At 47.0% G+C, this 27,884-nt stretch overlaps 1 protein-coding gene across 1 annotated transcript in view; it reads left to right on the top strand.

Moving 5' to 3' along the window:
- Positions 1 to 25,605, top strand: part of LOC116426167 (uncharacterized) — a 42,118-nt gene extending 16,513 nt beyond the window's left edge. The window contains exon 3 of the mRNA XM_031974758.2: positions 23,100 to 25,605. Coding sequence (XP_031830618.1) covers positions 23,100 to 24,290 — 1,191 coding nt within the window. The 3' untranslated portion in view covers positions 24,291 to 25,605. The remainder of the gene's footprint in view (positions 1 to 23,099) is intronic.
- Positions 25,606 to 27,884: the final 2,279 nt, after the last annotated feature.

The raw sequence follows: 27,884 nt of genomic DNA, 5'->3' as shown, positions 1-27,884 counted from the left end.
TCCTTAGATTGACAAGCTTTAAATTACCAGGGGTACACTGACTTTTCGAGGGTTGAATATTCTCGAATCTGTAATTGAATCGTCATTTTATCGAGCCGACGCGAGAACAAGGTAATAAATACATCTTTAAATTCGAAGTTAGCATAATCATTAAAGGAAGCCATGTTCATAAATCTCGAAACAAGCTTCGTAACATCAAATCGCTGTGTCCAACCTACCGAACAAGAAGTTCACGTTCCCACATCTTCTCCGGAACACGAAACACCCGGGGAATCAGCGTTTTAATTACCTGTCGGTTACGTAAGCTTCACCCTCGACTCGAGTGATACCCTGCCACCATATTCGAGCGGACCCAACCCGATAAGGTTCCGTTGAAGGAGTCAAAAGCGGGTTTTCGAGGTGGTCAGGTGAATCTGTGCGCGTCGGTGTGCGAGATGAGGGATCGGTCGTCGGGTCGAGCGCCTTTAATTCTCACCTCTGGACTTTCGTGCGGCTCTCGATATCAGGGCCCGATGGCGCCCGTTATATATCCCGCGATAACATCGAAACTCGCCCGTGAGAGCAACGTACCGGCGAGAGAGCGCCTCTCTCTTCACCCGGCCCGCGGGGAGTACATAGTTACGCTCGCGGATAGCGACGTTACACGCCGGGATGATAATATTAATTCCCGTGGCCGGCCGTATCGTCTTTCATACCACCGAGCTCTCTGCCCCTATTTCCCCCCCGTAACGTCGCGTCGCTGCGCACGGCCGATCCGCGATCATTAATTAAACATTCAATTCGTATGAGAAATTTCGCGCGTTGTTGCGTTACGACCGCGTGGCTCGCCGGGGTACGGCTTGATCGATGCCGGATCAGGGGCGGGAAGAAGGTCCCGGGAACCGGGAGAGGAGCCATTCGCTATGGTAACGGTACACGCTCGCGTAAAAATCACCCGCAACGCTCGCTCGATCGTGGGATGATGTAATTCGATGTGCCAGATCGGGAATGCGGGGATTTTTCCAGGCAACCGCGGTCGGCCGGCCGGGAAATGTTTGTTCGGATTATGAGTGGAAGATAAGAGTAATGGGTAGTAGTTTGACCGAGTAAAATTGCGCTGGTTGGTAATGGATAGTCGATTCAATGGGAATTTATTTGTGTAATTATTTATTTGGCGCGCGAGAGCGCGCCCGTGTTTCCTGGTATTCTTGTACGCTCTGTTGTGTATAATTTCAATATCGACGAAATAGTTACTCGAGTTGATTACTAGATAGATTAGGTAACAGATGAATTGCAATTTCGTAATTGATCACCTTTCGATGATTACCAATCCTGCCTAAAAGAATATGAAGTACATAACGAAAGGAAATATATTCGTTTTACGACACAATCAAGGTGTCGTTCTCGATTGAAAATTTTTTGAATTTCTTATTGAAAATTTTAGAATCCGAAGTCTCACTTCGACACTTCTCATTCCGATCCAGCTCGGAGTAGACCAAATCAAATTAACCTAGTTTCCTTCCTGGTTCTCCTTCAAGGTTTACCGCCATCGTTAGGGAATATAATTAACACGTGGTTTTAGCTGCCGCCGAAAGCAGCTTGTTTAATTGACGATTAATTGTATAATTTAGTGGTTGCATGAATACGTTCGTCAAGCCTCATTTTATTATGTTGCGAACGGATTCTGTAGGTTGGCTTATAAATTGTATTGTTTTAAGGATAATAAACATTGATATATGACAAATCGAAGGAATTGAAAGGATATCCGCTGGAGCTGATTTTGTCGTTGCACATTCCAATGAACAGATCCAGCAATAAATCGATCGAGTATATTTATACGACTGGCAGAACAATCCGAACGCTTAAACAAAATATCGCTCGAAGTAGTCAAGCAGCCTCTTTTTCCCAAACTAGTTCCATGGTCCTAAAAATAGAGGTCTAACACTAGGACATAGGAATCCAGACCTCCACCCTCTTTTACAATTCTTCCTCTAGCAGCGCGCGAATTCCAGAGTCCGCTAGGTGGCGAAGAGGACTAAACAAGAAAAAAAAAGAGGAAAGAAGTCGGAACGGTCGCTCCGAAGGCCGATCGAAGAGATCCAGCGTTGCGGATCCCGCTGCGCCTGACGTATGAATATTAACGTGACCCGGGCCCGGTCCCCTCTTCCACGTTGCACCAATTTGCGAGGGCCGTTGCGATCGTTGCGCGGACCATCGTTCACGTTAGAACTACCGACCATTCAATGCTGTTGAACCAGTACTCATCAAAATCCCATGCAATCGAAATCATTTTCTTAATAAAACAGAAACAGGTTAATATTTCTCATAATAATAGCTTCCTTAAGCTTTTTAAACCTGAAAGACGTAAAAAAATTAGGATCATTCAATACACTGCTGAGAATAGTAATTCTTGAAAAATTATACATACGTAACTTCTCATAACTACTAAAGTATATTAAATCAAGATTCCACTGCGTTTATAGTATTATCCAAACGAGACCATCAATTTTAAGTAGTATAAAACACAAATACCTCTACAATTCTAATAATTTCCATACGCAAAATGTAAAAATGCATTTTAACGGATGTACCAATACTAGTTGCGAAACGAGGAGTCGGAGATTTCGCGGATTCGCGGCGCGTCGCGATGCAAATCGCTCGACAAAGGGGTGCCATTGTCTCTCGCGCGGCGATTATGCGCGACCGACATTTTTCGGCGGACTAAATTTTTCGGCAAACAAATGACGTCGCGGTGCAGCGTGATTCACGGGGACCTTGCGCGTTTCTTCGCCGGCGAAGCGAGTTACGATGGATCGGGGACACGCGTTGCGAGCCAAGCGAAATGCGAAACGGCGATGGGTTGCTTTTCACGCGACCCTTTCGTGTCGGGCTGTCTCGCGCCGAACGGCCTCAGATTGGAATCCGGGCTACTTCCGGCGGCGGAATCTGAAAAGGCACTTAGCCCCGATGGAAGTGTCGGGTTTTCCGGCCCCGCTAGGTTGCACCGGGATTTAGAAGTGCAGCGGAGAGCCCTGTCGGAAATGGAGAAACGCGCACGTGCCGGAAAAGTAGAGAGGCTCGGTTGAAGCCTGGAAACGGTTGAGTTCGTTCGGAGATAACAGCTTGTAGCATTTATTTAATCCGATAAAGGCGCTTGAAGTTTCTGCTGGAAGAGCTACGAAGCATGCGGACGGAGCAGTGTCTTTGATAAGAGAACCGCGAGATTTTATGCATTCGCCATTGTTAATTTAAAGTAAATCTTATTTTGCTTCGATTTTCAATATTTAAATACGCGTACGTTTTATTAGTATACGTATAATCTTCAGTAGTTGTTTCGAAGAATGATGCAGAATTGAAAGTCTAATTCCTTTATTAATGATTCTAGCACACTAGGATTTAACCTAAGTCTAGAATAGAATTGAATTTAACTAAAGATCCATATTTCAGTATATTTACAACTCGAATTCAACATAAACACACATAGCACCGCAAATACCAATAATTTAATAATACCACGCAAGAAACTTTGGTTCGAGGAACCGAGAGCCGCATTTCGAAAATCTAGTTTCCCCCGTGTCAAACGCCAAGAACAACCTTACGCCTGTCATATCCGAGATTTAGATACTATAATCACGGTTGCTCGAGAATAATGGGTGCATAAATTCCGCGGTGCCAACGATACCCTCGTCCAACAATGCAATATAAATTCCCTGAAAACCGCTCTCGGAGCGTACGGGATCGGCCATTTTGTCACGCGTCCAGCCGTGGGCCGTTACGTCAGAAGTGGGAAGCCGCGGAATATCGATGTAGATTACCGGAGCACTTTATGCAACGCGTCTGGGCACGCGTCCGCGGCCGCGGCAAGAACACTTGTCGGCGTCGCGGACGCGGTGACGGCGAACGGGGACAATGGGCACGGGACCAGGGAGAAAAAGAGAAGGAAAGCGAAACGGGGGAATGGAAAAAAGGGTAGGCCGTTCCATGGAGACCGTTTAGGCCGATTTCCAGAAACGGCGGACGATTTCGCGACCGTCGATTACCGTTTCCCGTCACGATCGACAGATTAGTCGACCGGTTCGTTTTTTGCCGCGGCGCTTTATTGGCCTCGCCTGGGAGTGTCTCGCTCGCGCGCTGGAATATATATCGAGCACGGAGTCCCATAGACAGAACTGTCACGTCCTGTATTTTATACGAGCCACCGGCCGAGGGAATCGGTTCCCCTTTCGTCGTTACGCGCCGCGGCTAAACAGTAACTGCCAACGAACTCGTCGCAAATCCCAACGATTCCGCGAGGGCAACCGCGCCGCGGACGGTTACGCAAAACCTGAAACGCCGCTGACTTTCGACGAACCGCCGTGCCGCGAGCCCGTTGCAATTGTATCGTCGACGAGCGCGAGCTTTGCGAAACCTCGCCACCGGTGGCCTCGCCGTCCGACGTAAATAAATAGCCGGCGACGGGGAGTTTCTGACGTCTCGTTCTGCAGAACCGAGGCTCGACGTGTCAGCATCGGAGTAACTCGGGAATATCGATTCCCCGGTTTTCCAATCTCTGACGAGTAATAAACGTTACGAGGATCGGATCCGAAGCTTATCGAGGAATGCTGCAAGACACTTCCCTCGAAGAATTTACTTACCCGCTGCGCGCAACGTGCGAGCCCAGTAATGGCACGCTTGCCTCTAAACTTTATCAGAAGCTTCCACGCGATACTCCTTTCAACGAATTCACTCAACCGTCGAATTGCAATGGTAAAAATCGTGAAACTTGCTTGTAAACTTTCAATCAAGTACCGGTGCACAGTTCAGCCACTTAGCTTGCCTACTAATCGAACACCTAGGTCTCCTCTTCAAGCGTCAAGAATTACCAGAAACTATTCTGCTCAACGAACTGGCAGCGACAAAAATCCTAAAGTAAAAGTTGCCACGAAACTTCCTCCAAAACGACTAGAGGACATTTCACCTGACCAAGTAGAGGCTCCAGAAAAATCAGCGAGAGGAATGTCCGGCGAAGGAACGCTCGGGTTCGACGGACGGAGACAACCGATCGGTTCTTTCCGCGACATCCGGCACCGGCACCGGCCGACGCGGTGTGCGCGCCGCGAGGTCTCCGTTTATCGCAGTGGATCTATTTGCAGCGGCGGTATTTAAATGGCCGGCAATTAGGCGACGTAATCGCGGCAGTTAAGGAGCGAGTCGCGCCGACGAAGTTGCCAACCGAATCGCCTCGGCATCGCGAGCCGAGCGGATAGGAAAGGAAGCCGCGGAAAAAGGGGCAAGGGACGCTCGGGTGGTAGCAGTGCGACGACGGTGAAGAGGGGAAGAGGAGGCGGAAGGTACCAGCGCCGCTGGAATACGCTCGCCGGATTCTCCGCGTGTGTTAACACGCGCCACCTTATTGCCTGCCTAACGTCGGGCTTTATGAGAGAGCTAATTGTGCCGGGCCGACCGGCCGGAGATATCGCGCGGAGATTGCCTCTATAATCGAGTTTACGGCGGTGCGCGCGGCCGCGGACTAAAAGCCGAGAAGCGGAGCCCGGCCGCGCGGCGGGGTCGGCCGCCGAGTTTCCGTGTCACCTTGCGTTCGACTTGTGCGCCGCGGCCTCTCTACGGAGGTCGATTCGCCGGGCAATCGAGGATGGCCGTGCATCTCGCGACGGCGTTTCGGTGCCGACATCGCCGCGCCGAGATGCTTACCGACGATTGCTTGGGTCAATTGGGATACGGGTCGCATCGCCGCTTTTTTCGGCTTACATACCGCGTCCCGTTTGCTGGTGATCTGTGGGAAGATCTCGTTGGTTGTGTATTGAAGTATTTGGGGTTCCGAGGATTGCCGTTGGCTTTTGGACCTTTAACACTGGAACTAGCGAGCATTTAAACTGACTTTGCTAAATTTCTTTATAAAACTTCTGACTGTTTCATTAAGAATTCAATTCGCTTATATTTCAGTATAAGTATTACTAAATCAACTTCTTTAAGGATTTCTCGCAGAAACATCTTTTCAGTAATTGTAACAAAAGGAATCAGGAATGGGTCATTTCGACCCACCTGGTAGTTCTAGTGTTGAGTTGTGAGGTTTCTGTTGAGATTGTAAGCGAAAGCTCGGAATGATCAGGTTTTTCTCGAACAAAAATACTGCGTGATTATTTAGTTTATTAAAACGACCGGGCGGGTCTTCGACGGAACGCGACTGACGATCGACTTCGGAATGCGTGGCGATCGAAGATCACCTCCCCTTCCGCGTCACTGTTTCCGCGTGTTCCAATTTTTCGGGCGTTGTGTATCGGCTTCCGACAGAGGAACTATATGGCGTGACCTTTTCGGAGATAAACACTTGCGCCTTGAAGGACACCGCACGTGTCCTGTTGGTCCTCGATAAAAGAACGCGCCGCGCCGATTTCGGGAATCGCTCCTGCACGTGCGTCCCAGTTTCCGAACGCTCTATATCGCCTTCCGACAAAGGACGCCGCGCTATGCACAACAGTGGGCTCTCACAAAGCGTGATAGGGAAGTTATCGCTGAAATATAGTTGAAGCCTAAATTATTTCTGGTATCGAATGTTTTGTTTGGGCGAATTGGTGGGAGTTTCGTTATATTACAGGGTATTTGAAAAGTTTGTTTTATTGTGACTCGTAATCTTCTATTGGGTGGTAGGCAATATCGAAAGTTGACCTATGCAACGGAAAAGGAGAGATGGAAGAGCTATTATAACGGACAGCCTACGTAGCCTTTCATTTCCTCTGTTTCCTTAAGGTACAAGCGTTGTTACTGATCAAATCATGTTCGAACGGTAATGTAAATTCAGTCGGATGAAAGAAAAATGCCGGAGAAATTCTTCTACGACACTTCCCATGGCCGTCGGCCGTTGTTTTCCATCGGAAGCCGAGCTTAACCTCGTCGTCTAACCTCGAGAAGCGTAAAATGTGACACAGGGGGAGGAAACCGCGGAACCGCAACGGCGTCGCTCGTATAAACCGGCGATTTACGAGCGGGCAAGGGTGTCCGACGCCGACGTAGCGCGGAAACGCGGCACCTTGCTCCTATGTGGGCCAAATCGCGGCGACGCGACGTCCGCTTTATGCTCCTTTTACGAGCCAATAAATCGCGATCTATCGATCCCGGCCCGGCCCGCTCTAGTCCACCCGCTCCAACAGATCCGCCGTTGAAACCGTAACATCCGTGACATAATTTAACGCGCGAGCGTAATTTACGGCCGTTTCGCGAATTAGGATCGGTCGCGAGCTCCCTCGAATCACGTAACGGAACAATCCTGCTATACAGAAACGTTATTAAATTCTCTTGTGTTGTTCGGATCGCTGTGTTATCGATATGCACGCTGAAACTTATAGTAAATTTCATTTACTAATTTTGTAGAAAGGAGAATCAGATCAGTACGGATACTACTCTTCTGCATAATTACTTCATCGTTAAACTGTCCTCAGTTTCATTGATCAATGATAGCATAATAGTAATGATACGAAACTACAAACTATATTCTTAACTTGCTTAAAGAATCATCAATTTTTCAAATAATAATTTAAAGAATCCTTTACTGGCTGATCCAAATATCTTCGATTCTAAATATCTAGATGTCTAATGGTAGTTGAGTATGTTCCTTTGTGATATGATCGATAATGATCAGAAACCTGAACTTAATAGCCGATCAAACGAGAGTCCAAAGAGAAGGATCGCCGAGATGGCCCAGTTCACGCCCGAAGCGACCGCGTCGCTCTTGCCACAGACGTCGCGCCCTTGAGGACCGTCGTTTAGCATTCATGGGACGACGGTTCCCCGTCGCCCTGCGCAACCGGCGTCGGCACCGTGACGCTCGAGCTCACGTCCGCGACCGATCTTTTCAGAACGATCGGGCTTGCGCAAACCCAGAGACACACACAGGCGGACTTTACGCAACCCGGCGAATTCTCGTGAAACCGACGGCTCTTGGAATCACCTAGACCGCATCCAATTCTCTGGAAAAGAGGGCTCCTCGCGGGCCACTCTCGAACGCGAGAGATTGCCAGGCGTGTTTGAAAGGAGAGATGCGTCGAAAATCGCTGGCCGCTCGAACAGAAGCACGGTGTAATGAGTTGCGCGTGAAATCGCCCCGACATTTCGGTCGCTGAATATCTTACGAGGGATTGCGTGTCACGTGGACCTATCCTCGTTTGCGTGACCTGTCGACATCTCTGAAAATGGAGGATTCTATTTGGTTCTCTTTGGCGTCTCCTACTTTCCTGAAGATTGATTTGATAGTTACACAATCGTTTTCAAATATTTCAGTCGTCTCATCGACTTCTGCATTGGATTGTTAATTTTATTCTGCAGTGGTATTTCTATTCTATACAGATGATTTTAATGTTCTTCGAATAATATATCTATTATATACAACTGTTACTTTCGTTGGAAACAGTAGATTTAGGAAAATGCTTTAAAACGAAGGCACACGTTGGATAACGTTGTTGAAAGTAGTACTTCGATCTTCGCGAAGTTATTAACTGCATCATTAATGCATCTGGCAGTGAAGTTTTAAAGTAGATAGACTCGACGTATCACAGTAACACGCATGACCACGCGTTGAAGTCACCGGACTCTATTGACTCTTGGGCAACCGAGAGTGTTATGCATGGCTTCAATCTACTTACAGTCTGAACTTTATGAGCCTAATAGTCTATTGTCCAATGGAAGAAAATTAAACCCTTGCAAAACGGACAGACTGGGATTGACATGGCAGATATGGTCGAATACGGGGTCATTTCGAATCGTAGTAGAGCCTCCATTGTACGCAGGTTCCACACGTACAATTCATGCATACTCTTACTTGAATACATTACTTATCTAATTACATTCATTGGCGAAACAAGATATTCATCATTCCCAGGATTCTTAGTTTACAAAACACAAAAAGTCGGCAGCCGTAAGAATTTATTCTACACAATTGATACCTCACCATTTCTTCTACTCACAGTTTTCATTACATATCTTCGTACCGAATCACTTCTACAAATCTCCCAAAAACGTATCACCGAAAACTAAGAGCATTATCCAGAGTCTAAGCAATTCTACATACCTGATCATTCTCAGAGCTGCAGCGACAAACCCACGAACATCCTCAACCACGCAAATTCCCAAACGTATGCCTAACAAAATCATCTCGCCGCTTTCAAAATTCGTGTCCAGCTTTCACCGGAAGTCGAGAAAGAGGCGCGCGTCGCGTCGCGTCGCCGTCTGCCCGGCAGCCTCGTAAATAAGCGGTCGCGTCTCTCGGGGTGTCTGCGTCGTCGGCGGCCCGTTGTCTGCTAAATCTGTCTGTCTGTCCGCGAGACAATCGTCGCTCGTTCCTGGTTCGCAAACGAGGCGGCGCGGCGTGTTAGTCACGCGAGCCCGGCCCCGGGATGAAATATCGAACGGCAGACAGCCGTGGAAAGCCGTTCGTCGAACAGATTATCACGCGGGAATCGGATTCACGTGACCCGCGGATCCCATGGAGACGCGCCGCATGAGACACGGGCACGGTGGCGTGCATCGCGGATGATCTTTCGGATTGAGTAAGGTCGCTGAAGAAACGCTCGCGCGCCTCGTGCCCGGTGCCTCTCGCGTAACGAGGAAACCCCGTATTGTTTTCTCGGTACCGACTGCCCGTATCGCGACACATTATCGTCCGCTTCTGCATCTCTCGATTCTTGAAAATTAGCGCGCCGCACCGCGCCGTGCCGCCGCGTCGTGTCTTGCCTCGCCGGAGCGGTCTCCGCGAAGAGTGAAAGTCGCTTAGGGGACTTATCGTTGTTATTGTTAATATAGACGGAATTATGATTTGCGAATTGGAGAAATGAATATTGTTTTTTATTTGTATTTTTCATGTGATTATTAATATTCGTTATTAATATGACTGTCGACGGAATAGTGAATATTCTTGAGTAGTAGAACTGTTAATATCGGGTACTAGAGAATTGAATATTACGGGATTATCATTTGCGTATGGTGGATGGAAGAAATGAACACTGTTCTTCCGTTTCTTAATATCCTCGATATGGTTATTGATATTTATCATTGACGTAACGGTTAATATAATAGTGAATATTATTATGTAGTAGAATTATGATTGCCGAGCATCGGAGAATCGAATATCGCGGATTAGAAAGCATCGAATTATAACTGTGAGAAATAAAAGGACCCGGGACAAGCCGTACGTCTACCGGCAATAGTCTCAAGTATCTGTCGAAGTCATTCAGACATTAAATTTGAGTTTTATGCCACGGTGATCACGCGAAGCGAGCGCGCTCTAACGCGCAGGCTAAATATATTACAGGCTAATGAAAGTGCAATAAAGTGTATTCAATATAACCGAACGGAACCCCGGGGAATTCATGAGGTAGCAACGACACACTCGCCAATAGATCTTTTCAATAATATTCATGTTTGTTTTATAGCCGCGAAGAGGGAATATTTTATACCATTATTCTCCCGTCCGTTCAATCAAGAAATTTGATCCGTCCCGATTTTTTCATCCGACGGGACATAATGGAGAACGTAGGCCGGCGATCGCAGATTACGCGTCGATTAGGCAACAGTTCGGTAGCGATTCGATAAACAATCGGTGGCAGCCGACGAACAATTTATTGACTGCTTGCGAAACCCGGCTTCATCGATCGTTCGACATTTTCCCGGTTACATCCCCTCCTATCGCCCCCTCTCCGACCCCGGCTCCCCCCCCACCTCTCTTTTGAATATGATCGAGCAATTAAATCCATCTCGCGGTAGCTAATGGTATGCGCGGCCTTTGCGCGGCGACATCCGCGCGGCTAGACATTTCCCCGGCGCACGCAACGAATAAATCACCGGTACCGTGCGATCGATCACGCTCGATCCTCCTCTCTGTCAGTTCTTTTTTCTTCGGCCCGGCCGCTGTCTAGCCATTTTCGGGGTGACTTTTCCGCGAGTTTCCCCTGTACCCGGCTTTGGCAATAGAAACTCCGTAACATCGTGATCATCGGTTACGTCGGCCGATTGTATCCAATTGAATCGGTCTCACACCGCGGATAGATTCGACCAACCGATTGCGCCGGGAGGGAGGAAGAGGTTAAGAGTGAAACGCACGTACACACGCAGACACACGGCGAGCGGTCGCTGTCCGACCATAACTTTTCCAGCCGCGGCCCCTCGTCCGACCGGCAGCATTTTCTCGTAGCCCGATAACCAACCTTTGGAAATAATTCTTCAGTATCCGCCGATCGATTCGACCGTCTCTTCTTGTTCGGCGCTTTTCTCACGTGCCGTCTGCTGCCCCGTACCCTTTCCCCGTGGAAAAAAGCTACCGTGTAAATGCACCGTTCAATGAAACTTTGGACGATGTTCCTGGAAAGACGGAGCATCTTGTTGTTTCCGAGAATTCTGCGGGTTCCCAGGGTCTTTTTTCCTATACTTGTTATTAATCGTCGGAGGCAGTGGATGGTGTATGGAGATTGGAGAGATTAGTCGGGAGAGCAGATGAGTTAACTGGTTGATTAACTGAGGCTGGGAAGATATTCGAATATTTAACCTAATAAAGTTCCGTATAATTATATATAGTGTTACTGTTACTGATCATAAACCAAGAAAATAGATTGATAATTGTACTTCGATTGTTTATTCAATTTAATAATATGACACATTAGATTTTCAGATATTCTGACGTATTTCCAAACCTCAACAATGAAGATCGTATCGATTGCTTCGTAAAGTATAAGAATATAAAGTGAAATATTTCTGTAGGAATAATTTTCCTTCAAAATCCTCCCGTCGAAGTCGAGAAGCTAAATCTTCCGTACTTCTACCCACGATACATCCAAACTTCCAGCCGTTAGCGTATACATTTGGCGTGGATCGCGTCAATCGTCGGGTTCGTATCTTCCCTTAGCGTGAATCCTCTCCCGTGCATCAATCCCGGGCAAGCTAGGCTATCCGAGGAAGGATCCGCGGGACACGTAGCCCGAGATAGACTGAACGGCTCCTCCGCGTCGCGGATCGCGGCCGACTAATGTAAGCAAATAGCTCGGCCGCAGACAAATTCACCGCCGACCATATCGGGCCGTTGGAAAAAGTCGCTGACGTACGATCTTGTCCGCGGCCATAAACCGCGCCAGTCAAGACGCAAGCGGAGGATGCGAGCTTGCGGGTACGCCGACTGAAACACGGGCTCGTCTCGCCGCGCGAAGATCGATGACTTCCTGATCGGGAACCGACGCCGCTGCGAAACGGCCACACTCGAAAATATTTGGTTACGGTGTTAGTGGCAGTACGCGAGCAACCGATTTTTCGAGAACCCTGGCTGTCTCGCGTCGTGAAAGTGTTGGGAATCTGGTCGGATGATCTTCAGACAGGTTTCCGAGGTATTTCGTATTCTTTACGATTTGTGGGTGTTAAGAAATTGGATAAGGAGTTCTGAAGATGCGTGAAATGTCAATGATCTGGAAGGGTTTAGATTAGTTTAAATTTATCTGGTATTTCTTTGTTGCATTGGAAATTGAGGGAAGTAACAGGGTTTGATGATCATAGAATATATTATGTGAAATTAAACTTATGGACCCTTATCTTGCGAAAAGCTTCCCGAAGTGGAAGAATAGAAAATCAGTTTTAATGTTCTTTGAAACATTGTTCAACGAAAGTTCTTTTTTGGTATTGCTGTTTCGTAGCTTATCGTATGAGATAATGATTGCGAGAGTTTATAGCAGAGAAGTTCCTATGGAACTAATTTTCCAGAGAGGACGTCCTCGCCTAGATTATGAAGTTTCCTTTCGTGTAAGCAATTAACAAATTGTGACGAAAGTCGCGTCATTTCCGAGGAGGGCGAAAACAAGAATCGATTTCACCGAGCGTCGAACATCATTTCCCCGCACGTAGCGCCGGAGAAACGAACTTACAAAATCGCGATGGAGAATCAGCATACAATGACCGTCGTTCATTGTTCCCGCAGTTAGGAGCTGTCCTCGCGCGATCTGCAATTCAATCGGCGGCGTACGTAGAACATGGAAGCATCCCGCGTCATAAAAGTGCGTTAAACCGCGCGAACTCGAATGACACTGCATTAAAAACCGCGCGACACTCGGAGACCACCAATGAACTCCATGGAAGCAATGATTCTCCGCAGCCCGTTCGTTTGTAATTAAAAATCTATTACCAGCCAGGGTATTTCGAATATGTTAACCGGTTCTTATTGTCTTCTGTGGAGATTTCAATGTTTCGAAAGCTAATTCGATTTTACTAAACAGCCGTTGCTTTCAATTAAGACCACTTGCTTCTCAAATACAATGGGAATGGCAGCACGAGTATATAACTGTTTATTTGCCACATTAATTTTTATAAATAGACTCATCTGCCTCTGAAACTAAAAATTGTTTTGCCTGTAGGCAATGATTTGCTATCACATCGACCACTGGTAGCATTTTAACGCGTTCGCTGCCGATGACGCTTTTTCACGTCGCTCTGAATCTCATTTTAAGATATTTTGTCTTGTTGTATTATAATTGCAAATAAATCTATATCTATAAATGGTATAACACGAGTTGTCAGTGTTAAATTCTAATAAAAAGATTTCCAATTTTTTACTTTTTAAATTCATGACACATACCAGTTAATTTGGCTAAAATATTTCTTCAGACAAGTCTGTACGCCGTAACGTGTATCAGATCTCTAACGCCGTTCGACCGAACAAAAGAATCGCGATGAACGAGGAGAGCGCGTAACACCGGTTAAAAATCGAAACGAAAACGAGAGTGGCTACCGCGTTCGGCATGCAGACCGCGCATCAGCCAAGGTCTCCGCGGCGGCATGACGTCACTGTGAGTCGGTTTTCAGCGATCCCGTTTCAGCAGAGTTCCCTTGGATCGCGGCCAAATGTTCCCTGGTAGCCGGCGTGGAATCGCAGAAATCATCTTTCCACCAACAACACGTACTTTCCATTTCGAAAGGGTAGTGACCCGAGCGAACTATAACACCGACTCTCGCGCTCTCCGCTAGATGTCTACCGAAACTCTATTCCTTTCCATTTCCCGCAAATTTTCATCGTTCCTCTTCCTTCGTAACCCACAAATCTCATCATCATCGACACTCAACTTATTTAGCAGTCAAATTGATTTATTCTAATTCTTTTCACAGAAACTTTAACAACACATCTACCGATATTTCAATTCGTTTAATCGTTCTCTGTATTACTAAACCAATGTCTTCGGTAATTTCTCTAAGAAGCATTTATTTCAATAATCACAAAATAAATTGTTCGACAAACGAGAATTATCCAAACTCCCGAAACCTTTTTCCTCAAGAACCTAAATTCCACATCGAAGTCTCAACACTAAGAACCAAGAAAACCTCTTACCGGTTTCCATTTGAACAATCAAATTATCCTTTCGCAGCTTTCGATTTTACACGTCGAAGCTCGAAAACGGTATTACTCACTCGACCTCAACGGGTGAATAACATTTATCCAAAGTGGCCGCGTCTAGAATAATTCTTCGCCGAGCCGGGCACGCGGAAAAAGGAACTCCCATAGGCAAGGAGAGTATCGAATCGTGTGAATATCGATCATACCGCGTGGCCAGTGGAGCGCGGAGGCCCGATCGAGAAAAGCGGAATAAAATCGCGAGACTGGAACGTGCTACGGCGGCAGCGGCGGCGGCGGCGGCGGCCGCGAGCGACAGCTAGAAATAGCCGGAGATCTAGATAAGTCATTACGTGGAACGGCTCGTTAGCGATTCACACCGCTCCGGCCCTGTTGCCGCATCGTGGCGGGGGACGCGCGGAAAATGATTTCCCGGCGCGCGTCACGAAAACCGGCGTGACCGATTATTACCGAGCGGAGTCGCTGGTACCACGTAGTGCCAGGACACGGAATTCAGATCGAGCCGCGCTAGTCGAGTCATCCCCAGCGATGGGAAAGTCACGGGAGGAAGGAAACGCGAGCGGACCGCGCGAGCGGGGATTCGCTGGAACGAGGATGATGACGCGCGTTCCGCGAACATCGTCGAAGCTGAATCGCGCCGCGAATCAGGGTCACGCCGCGTCGACTCGTCACGCGTTCCGTCGAACGCACGGTGCTCCAGATTGTATAATTAGGAGGAAGAAGTTTAAAAATTCCCGCTAAAGGAATATGAATAATAATCGGAGTGTTTCCTGAAGATATATATCTTACATGTTCTTCTGTCAATATACTATTTCAAATGCATAGATGTTTTTCCGATTGGAGCGCGTATGTAAATCAGTTTTTTATAATATTCAGAAATTCAAGTTGTCCTGGACAGACTGACAATGAGATTAAGTCGAAGAAGATTAATGAAGGAAATGTTATTTAAGAATGGAACAGTGAATCGGGTTAAACTTGATTTTGGTTGTGTTCTATTTGGGACGCAGGAATATGTAGAAAATACTAGTATTATGAATCGAGAAATGAGTTTAGAATCTGTTCTGCTTAATCCGTCGATCTAGACTATTGTACGATGCCGGGGAAGTTAGTGGTTAACGCAGGTTGACGCATCGGCAACCGGTTTTGTAGTCGACATTGTGCACTCGGAGAAGCGTTTAGTTGATACAGGGTGCTCCTGGGTTTCCCTAATGATCGAAGACATCAAGAGTTCTGTGAATGCATAAAAAGAAGAGAATAGGGTTATGTAAGGATATCTTCGTAGATTATGTGGTAGAGTGATTTTTATTCGCGGAGAACATTGAAGGATCATTCACGTGAGAAAAGAGGCAAGAGTAATTTGAAATATATGTGATCGCGGCGAAACAGTTGGAAAATGTAGGGTAACGTTTCAGTGTTAAGTATATTAACTGTTAAAATGATTTTAAGCATTAGGGTCTTGACTGTGAGTGATGGCACTACTGCCGCGCGTTGAAATCTCCGGGGCGTTACTACTTCCAAGCATTGAAATCACTGGGATATTAACTTCTATGAAAGGTTTCAATTCTTCCGTTTTGAGTTTGATGAATTAGTGATCCAATGTACCTTCTTGACCAACAATTTATCTATATTTATTCGGTGGAAGGAAAAGCCTGCCCATTGAGGTATTGTTGTTTATATAAATACAAACAACGTTCTCAAGTACTATTTCTATTAAAACATTTCATTCGCTTCAATCCGTATAGATTCACATTTAATTGAAATTACTTTCATTTAACGTACAACTAAATATCTTTTTCGAAAACCGTATACAATGGAAACGTCAGTAGAGGTTAAGAGCGTCATAAGTCAAGGCACAAGTGGGGCTCAGAATTATCAAATTTGTTCTGTCCTCTTTGTAAATACTTTGAATGCTGTTAATATATTACCTCTTTCATCAGCAGGAAGCTCAATTTTTCACGCATGACCTATTGTCTCTTTAAAAATAGTGAGCACAGTCTCGTTCTCCCGTTCAAGCTGCTTCCATAGAGCCGGCCGAGACACCTGTGAGACCAGTGCCCTCACTGTCGCACCCACGTAACGCGTCGCGGCGACGTCTTTCTCTAAAGTCGCGGCCTTTATCCATCTATTTTCGTTTATTCTCTCGCCTGGCCTCCTTCTCTCTCAGCACGGTCTTCCCCGTATCCTCGTCCTTTTCATTTAGCTCTCGCGTCCTTGTTCCGCGCGCCTCTTACTCGCTCGCGTATCAAGAATCTATATTAAGGACGTGGGAATGTGAAATGACCCGTCCAGCTTAGCCGGTGGAAGTCCACGGTACGGTCCTGAGTAACATTGTGTGTCAAACTCGTGCGTTGCGTGCCGCGCAGCCGACTTAGAGTTAATTATTCCGGCGATTTAATTCGATCATCTTAATTTTCCTTCGAGATGCTTTAATAATGAAAGTTAAATTCGTCATTACTTTCCTGAATTTTCATATTTAAACGAGCATTGCATTTAACAAAATACAGATTGAAAGTGAGTGGAACGTACATAGAGATTTTCCAAAGTTCAATGAAAATCAGCGTCGCGATAAAATGGAAGATTAATTGCTTTCTTAGATATTTGAATTTTCTAATAGGAAAGATCTTTGAAACTTATTTCTTTGGTCGAACTTTATAGTTATTTTATAGTTCTTTTGATTCAGAATGTAGAAGCAATGTATGACTCGAAGAACTACCGATCGCGTTTTCCGGAATCTCAGGAAGCCTCAGTTTTACGTAATCCGGTTCGCGAGGCGTGTACCAAACGTCGACACGCGGCTCCCATTGTTCCGCACGTGCGGATCGGCGGTTCCACGCGGTCCGCGATTGTCACGGGTGAAAATTATTTCAACCTCGAGGCGGTTGTCCCCTCTAATCGCGTTAACTCGCAACGTCATCCGCGTCTGTCGGCCGCGGAGCTCTTGTTTGCGGGTTCACTTAGTCGGGCCTAGTCGCGATGTCGCGCGCGGACAAAGGTTGCGGTTCGCGGAATCGACGAAAAATCGTAAATCGTCCGTCGTCCGTCGAATTTCCTCGCGACAAAGCGTTCCCGGAACGAAGCGCGCGCGGCCGACGCTCGCTTTGACCATTTACAATCGGTTTCAGCTCGCTTGAGACAGCGCCGATTGCCCGCGCCTCGAATTCCTGTCACGTGCGGGAAACTATCGGCGCGATCAGGTTTTTTTCCTTTCCTCCTCCTACCCCCCTCTCTCTCGCTCTGTCTCTCTCGCACTCCGTCTTTCTCCGTCTTTCGACGAGGAAATTGTTCCCGCAACGCGGGCTTGGCGAACGCCGCGGCAATCGCATTCCCGACGCCGGGTCGAAGAAATGACCGTGTTCGGCGCTGCGACCCCGTGAACGAGAAATTTATCGCCGCTGTCAACATTTATTTCGATTATTTTTTCCTTCCCAAATTGGACCGACTTTCCTCGAACCAAATTAAGCCGATGACACGCTGCTCGATAACATACCCAGATGAAGTATCTTACGCTGGCTTCCAAATTTATATCCTGACGCAGGAGGTTGTTAAATCAAGACATACTCTTGGTCATCTTTTCAAGGAAACATCGTTGAAATTTAATGAAGATTCCTTGGGTTTCACACGCATTGTCGAAAGTATTATACTCGAGTTTCTTCGCAAATTATATCGCATAGAATTAAAAACATTTATCCGAATTTAATATTACTCCCGAAATACAAATTTTCTACGTTTCCCATAATTACACGAACTTTCTCAGCATCTTTGCGCCTTTGCGTCTTCGTTCAATCTAAAGGAGAGCATCGAATACGTTGCATTCACGCGTCAAGAATGCCCATTAGAATTCAAGGCCCCGCGTCGCCTAAAAATTGCCGAGTTAATGAAAACGCCAAGACAACGCGCGCGAACGCAGGAATAAAATAATGGAACGAGGCCCGTATGAATTTTCACGAGCGGTTTTTTGTTGTGCCGGCTACGGCACGACGTGTTCTTGTGCAGGCCGTCGACAATTTGTCAAACTTTCCCGCGGCGATTGCCGCTTCACGATCACGGACAACCGATTTCCCCGGGTGCCGTTTTATATGGCGTTGCAAATCAGTCCGGGATTCCGGGGATGCCGGCTGATTTGTGATAATCTCCGGCGTCCATGACGGATTTGTCGCAGCCGGCCGGCCCCTAAATGGCGCGCGTTTCAACCGCCTTCACGGGAGAATTTTCTGCGACGGCGCGCGCGGCGAGTTTGATTCGCGGCGGCTGCCGGTACGTGATTCGCGACCGGACCCGTGGACCGGCAAAAACTTGAAAAGCAGCGCGCGGACACGCGCTCGCACGCTCTTACGCAATCATCGCGGATCCCGTTGTCCACCTTGTTTTCTGTCTACGGTCAAGATACGCACAGCTGACCGACTCGGCGACGCAATCGCCCGAGCGCGATTCTGCGCTGCTTTCCGATACCTCGAAAGCGTTTCACTCACGTTTTGCGCGAATCTGAACTTCGAGATTGTTTAATTATTTGAGGGAAGAAAGTGGTAAATTGTCGGATCGAAAATGTCAGAAGTGGACTTATGGGTGGAAGTTTTGAGGTTTCGAAAGAATAATCTCATTTTATTTATATATTAAACATTTGCAATGAAATTCAAGGCTACGTCTTTATATTTACAAACTTACGAGAGCTTCAGGAAGCTTTAAAAACTTATTTGGATAAAGAGAAAGCTTGTAAAATTTAAAGAAAAGTTTAATTTTATATTACTCTCGACTGTATTAAAAAAGAAGTTAATATATTATTTCCAAGTTAAAAATATTACATTCATTCCTTTCAACCATCACGTATCAGAATTCCGCAGCACCTTTTACCACGCACCGAAGTCACCGAAAGACACCTCTTACCACGCATCGAAGTCACCAGAAGCTCTCTCTCGCCGCGCATCGGAATCACCCGCAGCAGCTACCCCTCCAACAGAAATTCTCATGAAACTCCCATTTCCGTTCAAGCACAATTAAACCTCTCTCGCTATTCAACTCTCGTTCGCCGAGTCCAAACAAGTTCGAGTGAAATTCAGGTTCACAGTTCAACACCCGCAGACGCAAAACTGTTGGGGACTTTTCCAACCGCAGCTATCTGCGTCTCGTGATCTCCCATTGAGGCATTAATCAAAATAATCAATCTATCCGTTCTCGCCGTCCGAGTCCCATAGCAGAGTTTCTCCATAAAACCAGAAACCGGGTATCGGCCGGCCGGGATTTAAACCATCGGCGGCGATTCCGATCGCGAAAAGAAAACGCTTTCTAACGGAACGCTCTCGGACTGCGCGCTGTCCGCCTCTGCTTCCCTCCGTCCCCGACACATAATGCGCCGCGCGTATACAGATATACCCGTCGTGTATACGTGTATAATAATTCCGTATATCGCGAAAGTCCCGCTCTCGGACCGCCCGCCGTACACGCAGACAGGCACGAAACGCGCGGCGTACACTAGATCATATTGCAAGCGCGGACAATGAGCGTTTCGTAGGCGGAAGCGATCGGTCCCGAGGCCGTGCCGGTTTTCGCGTGCACAACGGACGGCACCGTGACCCCTTTCACACAGTCGCGGTGACAGCCAGGGATCATCTGGCGTACGGGAGCCGTTTCCAGCGCGTCCGACCGCGGCCGATCTAAGATCGCCGCTGAGAGATTGCCACCGCGCCGCGATCCGGTACCGCTCGCGGACGGACGGACGGACGGTTAGACTTCGTGTACTGTGATCATTACTAGTTTGTCAACCTTCCGGCGTTCCTTACCCGTGATATCGATTAATCAACGACAGAGCTGCCCTGCTGGATGGTGAAGTACATGGCTGGGGTACAGTGTTCTACTGAGCTGCTTTGATTAATAAACAACAGGTGTTTAAGTCTTGGAACTTGGATACTCTAATTGCTGAGAGGGACTCTTCAGATTGTTTGATGCTTTTAGTGGGACTGATGGGATTGAGGGAGGTTAGAGTGGAGTAGGAAAATATTTATTGATTGTTGTAAACGTGAAATTATTTATGATGTATGTGTAATCTGTGTAAGTAGTTTTGGAAATCTAATTTATAATTTTGATTGTAATTGTATTAAAAACACTGTATTCGTGTGAAGTAGAAATGAGTATGCTTTGTATGCACTGAATGCAACAAAGTGTATGCAATAATTATTGATGTTCATTGCATAATTAGGCTCGAACCTACTTACAGCACGCTCCATCGCATCTGCAGTCAAGACAGATGATTTTTGAATATCACCGGGACTGAAATGTCGGCCACCAGCCAATTGTTCGAGCATACCCACCGGATGATTCGTCGCTCCCATTTAGAGTACCGCGTACCGCTAACCGAGCTTTCGGTGGTTCGGACCGTTATCGGGCCGCCCACGTGGATGCGTCAGGTGAAGCCCAGAATCCGAGCGTTTCCGGTGCGCGATGAAATATGGGCGCGCTGTGTATGGTTCGCGGGTTTTGTTTCTGTGTTAACATGTTCCTGCATTCGACGCGGCTCATGCTCAAGACTGCTTGCGCTTATTTCGATCTATTCTTCTCGGGGACACGAACATTCTACACATATTTAAATGAATATGTATTCATCTTATCAAATATATTAAAAATACCATATACTTTTAACTTTACTCTCTCTTTACTCTCGTTATACCCACCTTGCGATAAGTAGAAGTAGCGAGTCAAGATCAGACACTCGAAACAAGCGATGTACTGATTGATTATATTATCAAAAATAATTTAATTTATTATTTTGAAGAACGGAATGCCTCGAGAAAAAGTGGATTCATGTTTAATTGTTTTTCAAGTAGAATCATCTAATTCTTAGACCATTGGTTAAACGACACCCTGTATACACGTCTAGGACCGCTGGTGCGCCGCAAAGGGTCCGACGCAAAGGCTTGCGGACCGCGTTTTCAACCGGATTAAACGTCAGAGGTTAATGTTACGCACGTCACGAGAATTAGCATGCCTAGAATAAGAGGCAACGATGCGGGGGTGGCAAGGGTGGCGCACGAGATTGAGCACACGGCCGCTCGTAAAGTCGGACGCCTGTCGGCCGACAATAAAACCTCCTCGAAGTCGGCCAGCATCGAGTTCTAATTTACGACGATACCCCTCCGCGTCTTGGGAACCGTTTTATTTTTTCGGGGGATGCTAAGATCGGCGACCAACTTCTCCCTTTCATCGCTGTCTTACGGAACGCATAAAGTACAAACTATATTCAGCAGCTTCTTTCCATGTTACTTTGTCCGCCACTTTAAAGGTTATTTAATGATCGAATTGTTGGGGCTGCCGACTCTTGCGAAACTTTTTAAATTGATATCCTTCAACGGCTAATGTTTGTAATTAATCGATCGACGAATTTTATAATATTCGTAGTTGATTAATTTTATAGTCGATCAATGTCGTAAAACCATAGATACGTCGTTTTGTTCGACGATCTCTCGCATTTACCGAGGGATGCTCCCTGAAGTTAATTTTGATAAAAGATGTTTTGCAGAAGTTAGGTACTTCGAACGATAATGGTACTATGGCGTCATTGAAAAAATACTCATTTTCGATTGATTTACGACACCAAGTATACCAGGCAGAATTCCCGAAGAAAAGAACGTCGGATTCTGTGCCGCGCGATTCGCTATTTGCTTCCATTCGCTGTCCCCGTAAGGAAGTTACCGGGATGACTTGCCTTTCGCAGAGACCGTGGCAAAAATTCGTGGCAATAACTCGCCGTGCTGTTGATCTACGGTGGAAATGTATTATCATCGGTAGAACCGCTCCAGGCGAGACTTTTTACCGTTCGGAAAAACGACTTAAAAATCGGGAGAGCCTTACTCGAACACGTTCCAACTGTACTACATATTTTACTTCTTGAATCGTCTACAAGTGTGTCAAACATAATACAATTAAATTAGTAAACCTCTCGCCTCGTTTGCGATCAAATTAAAGCCTCGAAGTCAGGCTCGAAACATTAATTAGTAACAATCACTGAAAAACCAACTTGAAACGTTTCGATTTTCATTGAAACTCATTGTTCGCTTGTGAAATCAATTATCGTAATAATGCAATTCAGGAAAACAGAAATAGAGACAGTTTCTAAAAAATGCGAACATTTTAACGCAGGCAAGAACCACGACACTCGTATATTCGCGACGAAGCGCGCGAGGCACTCGAAGCGTGAAATTTCCCGAAGGGAAACACCGGATTTCCCCGGATTCCAATTAACTAAAATGAAGACGACATTATCATAATCTCGCCAGGCCGTGGCCTCGGTTGCACGGCAGCGGTAGCCATTAATAAACGCGACGCGATTGGAGGTCATAAACGGCACCCGAGCTTCCGAAGGAGCGTGTTCGGTTAGTCTATTAGCGGCGGTCAAAAGAAATCACTCGCTATGCGTCGAATGATAAGATCCCGTGCTCCATGAAAAACTTGATTAGCAAGGCGATAAATCATCGGTCTAAACGATCGCCGGCCGCGCCGCTCGATGCGATAGAATTTTCTTCGATCGCGCTGCGCGGAGTCTAAACGAGATGAAAAGCAAAAGAAACGGAAAAAGAACCGAAGAGTCTCTATAAATTTTATGCCCAATAAACAATCGTCATTCTGCGATGGAAAGGCCACCCGCGTGAATGCTCGGCGGAAAACTCTCGTTCCATGAAATTCTCCGCGTAAATTCCGAAAATTCATCAGCCCCAATCTTCATCCCCGACTCGGAACTCACCAATCCGGTATTTTCTGATTACAGTCGTTCTTCGGCCGTACCTACAACAACCTGAGCAGCATCTCGGAATGCAAGAACGGCGGCGTGTGCGTGATCAACAAGAAGAACCGCACCGCGTGCAAGGCTTGCCGGTTGCGCAAGTGCCTGATGGTCGGGATGTCGAAGTCGGGCTCGCGTTACGGCCGCCGCTCGAATTGGTTCAAGATCCACTGCCTCCTACAGGAGCAAACCAACGGGAACCAGAGCGTAAACGTGACGCCTGGCGCGGGATCACCGTTTGGCCCGGGCTTCTTGCCTGGTTTCCTGCCGCAGACACCCGGACAGCAAACGAGCGGAGTCTACAAGGACGGGAAGGACCGCGCGTCACCTAGTCAAGAGGACCTAGCCCTCCAGTCGCACCTGCTGCACGTGGCGATGCTGAAGCAAGAGCGCGAAAGGGGCAACAAGTCACCTCACCCCGACGATGTGGCTCTCCAGAACCAACTGCGCCTGCTGGCTTGGCAGAAGGAGCGCGAGAGAGTCAGCAATCCTCAGCAGCCACCCAGCACACCTCCGAGAGACACTACGCCTCCACCCTTCTTCAAACAGCAACAACAGCACTCGGCGTCGCCGATGTTCCCCATGAACTTTGCTCAAAAGGAGGTCTGCGTGCCTTCCAGCCCGTCAGACGTGTTCCGGCCGTTCCTACCGACGTACAAGAGATCGGCGGATACACCTAGCGACAGCGGCGCGTCGTCGGTAGACGGTGGAGACGGCCAGGACACCGAGTCCAGGAGTAACTCAGCGCTCAGCTACTTCAAAGCCAGCGCTGCGTCTCCGACACTTTCGGAAAGGGACTTCCCAGCGAGGAAGATCAACGCTACGGTGACACTGACGACCGGTTACCATCCTCATCAGAGTCTAGGCCTGGTCTACCCGCCGCCAGGTTTGGTCACGCCAGCAGCGTCCCAGCACTCGCCTAGAGGAGGCGACCTGCTGCTAGTCAGCCCGAGTCCGGGTGGTCTAGCGGTCGAGCAGGACGAACCCATCGACCTCAGCGTCAGGTCCAGCAGAAGCTCCCCTAGACCTAGCCAGTCGTCCGAGGAGGACAACAGATCGAACGACAACGACTGCGATCGAGATAGTCCAGCCAAGGAGGAGGCCACCACCAAGAGCAAACCGTTGGACCTGACGCTGGGTGTGAAGAGGCCAACGGAGTTGCCTCTGTCGCTGTGAGGGTTCTGGCGACCTGGCAAGCCCTAGACGGGCTGGTCCCAAGTTTTGAAGCACCGTTGAGTGCCGCAGAAGCTTCTTGGAAGAAGCTGGACTGATGCAGGATAGATGACAAGTCTCTTTCGGAAGAGATTAGAGGGATGAAGAAGATCAATGGGACTGACGATGGTGGATCGTAACATGATCGGAGTACGGAAGGATATGGCGGGTCGCGGTGGAGGTGCCCGGCGAACGAAAATGTGTTCAAATCTGTACATAGCTGTCCGTCGAAGCGATCCGAGACCTCGAGATTAATTTATTTACGGTTAGCGGCCTATAGGAGCAAGCGAATCGCCTAATTTCAATTAACCTTTTTGGCTCCACGGACACGTTATAGAGGTTTCTTTTTTATTTCCCCACGACGCGTCCGTGTACGTACACGGACCGGACGAGTACAGTAAGTCCTGTATAAAGAAATCCCCGGAGAGTCTCGCGGATGTACCGGCCAGTAGTTGAGTGCCTTAATATAATATATTTATATACAGATATTCTTTATGTATATGTAATATGTACTCGGGGATGTATCCGTTTATCGCGGGTATTGCCTCTGCGAGACGTGCGACATCATCATTTTGTTCTCTCTGTATTTTTGTTCTTCCTTTCCTCTGTTTTTCTTTTTTTTTTTTTTGTTTTGTATAGTCGAACAAGCGTTTGCGGGGCGACGCGGAGCGGGACGCGCGTTACACGCATGTCCCGCGAGCCCGTCGCCGAAGAGAGAGGCCAGTGAACGAGCGAGAGAGAAGCGTGACATCATCGTCGATGTATAAAACAATCATGCGTCTTGTAAATACGCGAGAATGGGGGGACAGGGGATTCCGTCCACGAATCGGATTAATGCTTTCTTGTACTTCCGCTTGGTGCGCGACCTCTCGGCTGGCGTTGACAGGCGAACGTACGTTCGGTTTCTCTCTCTCGATTCTTTCCTTTCGGTTGTTTCTACCTTTCTTCTTTGATCGATGTTTTCTCTCTTCTATCGGCGAATATCTTCTTCTTCTTCTTCCGTGTTTCGACACTGTATTTCTTTCTTTCTTCTCGTTTTGTACATAATAGAGTGTAAGCGGTGAACCCAAGCGGCCAGTACCTACCACGTAACGCGGAATTAAATATTTTTGTTTAATCTATACGCCTTTGTGTCAGTTCTTTTGAAATCCTCCTCCTTTATTCGGATGATGCTCAGTCTGATATTACTCTTCGAGAGGTAAGGCGATTTTCAGAATTGGAGAACAGGTAATGAAGATATTTTGGATATCTCCATCGTTTGTTGTATAAGAGAAATACAATTTGCTAATCTACAAGAGAAACATACTTATGAAGCAATGTGCGACATTTTATTTCTAATTACTCGGTCTTTCGAATCAAATTGTAGACTGAAAAGATTCTATATCATCAAACGAACCAAGAATTTAATGAAGATCTACAAGGCTTTTCAGTTTTATTCGGTATATGCTACATTTTGATACTGTGCAATATTTATGGGCGTCATTTCATTAGTCCACGCGCTAATAAATCGCAACAGGAAACGCAAGATCATCGTTGGATCGCCGAGATCCGTAACTGCGGCACCAGATTAGCCCACACGGCTAACCTTGACGGGTCGAACGTTCTTTACACATCCGTATCGCGCGTGAACGGTTCATCTCCTCCCGATTCCCCTCCGTGGAAATCCACGTGACGAGTCCCCCCGCGCGATGACGATTACCGATGCTAATCGAGCGTGGCATTATTCGCGGCGCGATAATAACTTTACGTAAGATGGCGAGAGGCCGAACCAGCCGGATCATCGTCGAATTCCGGAGGAGAGGATCCCAAAACGAAACACTCCCGAAGGTTCCAGCAAGAAATATTCACGTAATACAACAAATATATCACGAATAACACAGAAGCAAACGGATTTGAAACATTTATTTTAATCCCAATAAAAAAAGAAACTAAAACTATAACAAAGATAGTAATCTAGCTTAACTGAAGTTATCGAACAGATCAAAAACACTTACTTCAGCTTCCCATATTTTACGATCGAAGAAACTGTAAAAATATCTCTGTAGGAGAGGTAGTCGGGCAGCTCAAATAAACTCCTGATAAGTCGTAAACCATAAATATTACACAATAATATTCAACAAAACTATACAACGAAATTTGTATTGTATAAATTTCTATTGCACAAAAATCCGGGTATAATGGCTGAAAAATTCTGAATCTGGCAACAAATGTCAGCGGAAACTTTTCGTTGCCGTGCGAACAGTCGCGTATAAGCCGTGTTTATTTTATTACTGCGAATGGATTGCATCGGTTCGAAGGAACCTTAAATTGCGCCGTGCGATCGTTCCGTGCCATGCTACCGAGTTTTACAGTGCTCTAAACTCATCGTGCCCGCGTTTTATTGCCGCCCATCGTTCACCGTATCACGGCCCATATATCGAATCATTCATTTCGCGCGTAATGTATACGGGACGTGGGCCGCATAAGGGGCCTCGTTCCGCGCGCGGTAGGTATTGCTCGAAAAAACTGGTACACCCTGAAAAATCACTGCTCCGGCCGCCGTAGATCGATTTGTCGACCAGCGGACCGTGATCCTATTAGGGTACGTTTACACCGCCGCGCGCCGGGGTTGTACCGTACGTCTTGACGCATTAACGCGATGAAAACGGTACAAGCGAGGGTTATATTTATCCGTTACAATCACGTTGACAACTAACGGTGTGCTCATTACAATATATTTCACACGAATTTTCTCAGAGAGATTCAGATAAAAGAACATTCTAGTACAAACAAAAACGTCGTCGACTAATTTACATCGACCAAATGAAAATCGTTAATTTCTCAGATTGAATAATAAGAGAATATAAGTTGCCTTCATTCTTTAAGAAGGCAACCCAGGATTTATTTCCAAATCGCTAACTCCCAATTCTAATATTAATAAATGTTCAATAAAACAAGTAATCCCAGAACAAACATGCCTAAACATATCACTCAACCCCTATACATTCTCAAATCAATCTAATCAAATACATTCGAAGTCCAGAGTCAAGTACAATATCGACTTCGAAGAACATCCTCTACTCCAGTTGCCACGCTTAACCCTTTCCGGACGAATGTCAACATTTTCAGATGAAACATGTTCATGTTTGGAATACCAAGTTGCAAACAAAGGATTTACCTATTCGAAGAGCAACAAGTCAGTACGTGGTTTCGTTGTTCCCTACGATTTAAGCGTTCGACATGAAATTTAGCGGAATCTGCGAAAGGTTCTGTATACTTCGAACAATCTTCGTCCGCAAAGGGTTGAACGACGATTCCGCGTTGCAGATGATAACAACAACCACCGCTCGAGCGGTAAAACGTCCGCCGCATCTTGCTGCTTCGTTAAAATCATCCCTTTCCAGTCAGCCGCTCGTTACAGCGCGCCGCCGCTCGCAGCGGTGTAAAGGTGCCCTTAAGCGAGAGCAGTTCGCGCACGTACATGGACCGAATACGCGGATCGCATTCGCGGCGCGCGCGCGGCGGACGTACCGCGTCGCGCTCACGTACTCCGGGCAACCGTGTAGACCGCTAGGCTAT

Source organism: Nomia melanderi, chromosome 12 (assembly GCF_051020985.1).
Source record: "Nomia melanderi isolate GNS246 chromosome 12, iyNomMela1, whole genome shotgun sequence".
Classification (NCBI taxonomy): domain Eukaryota; kingdom Metazoa; phylum Arthropoda; class Insecta; order Hymenoptera; family Halictidae; genus Nomia; species Nomia melanderi.
Note: the sequence above shows the minus strand (reverse complement) of the source record. Positions and strands in the feature narration are given on the sequence as shown.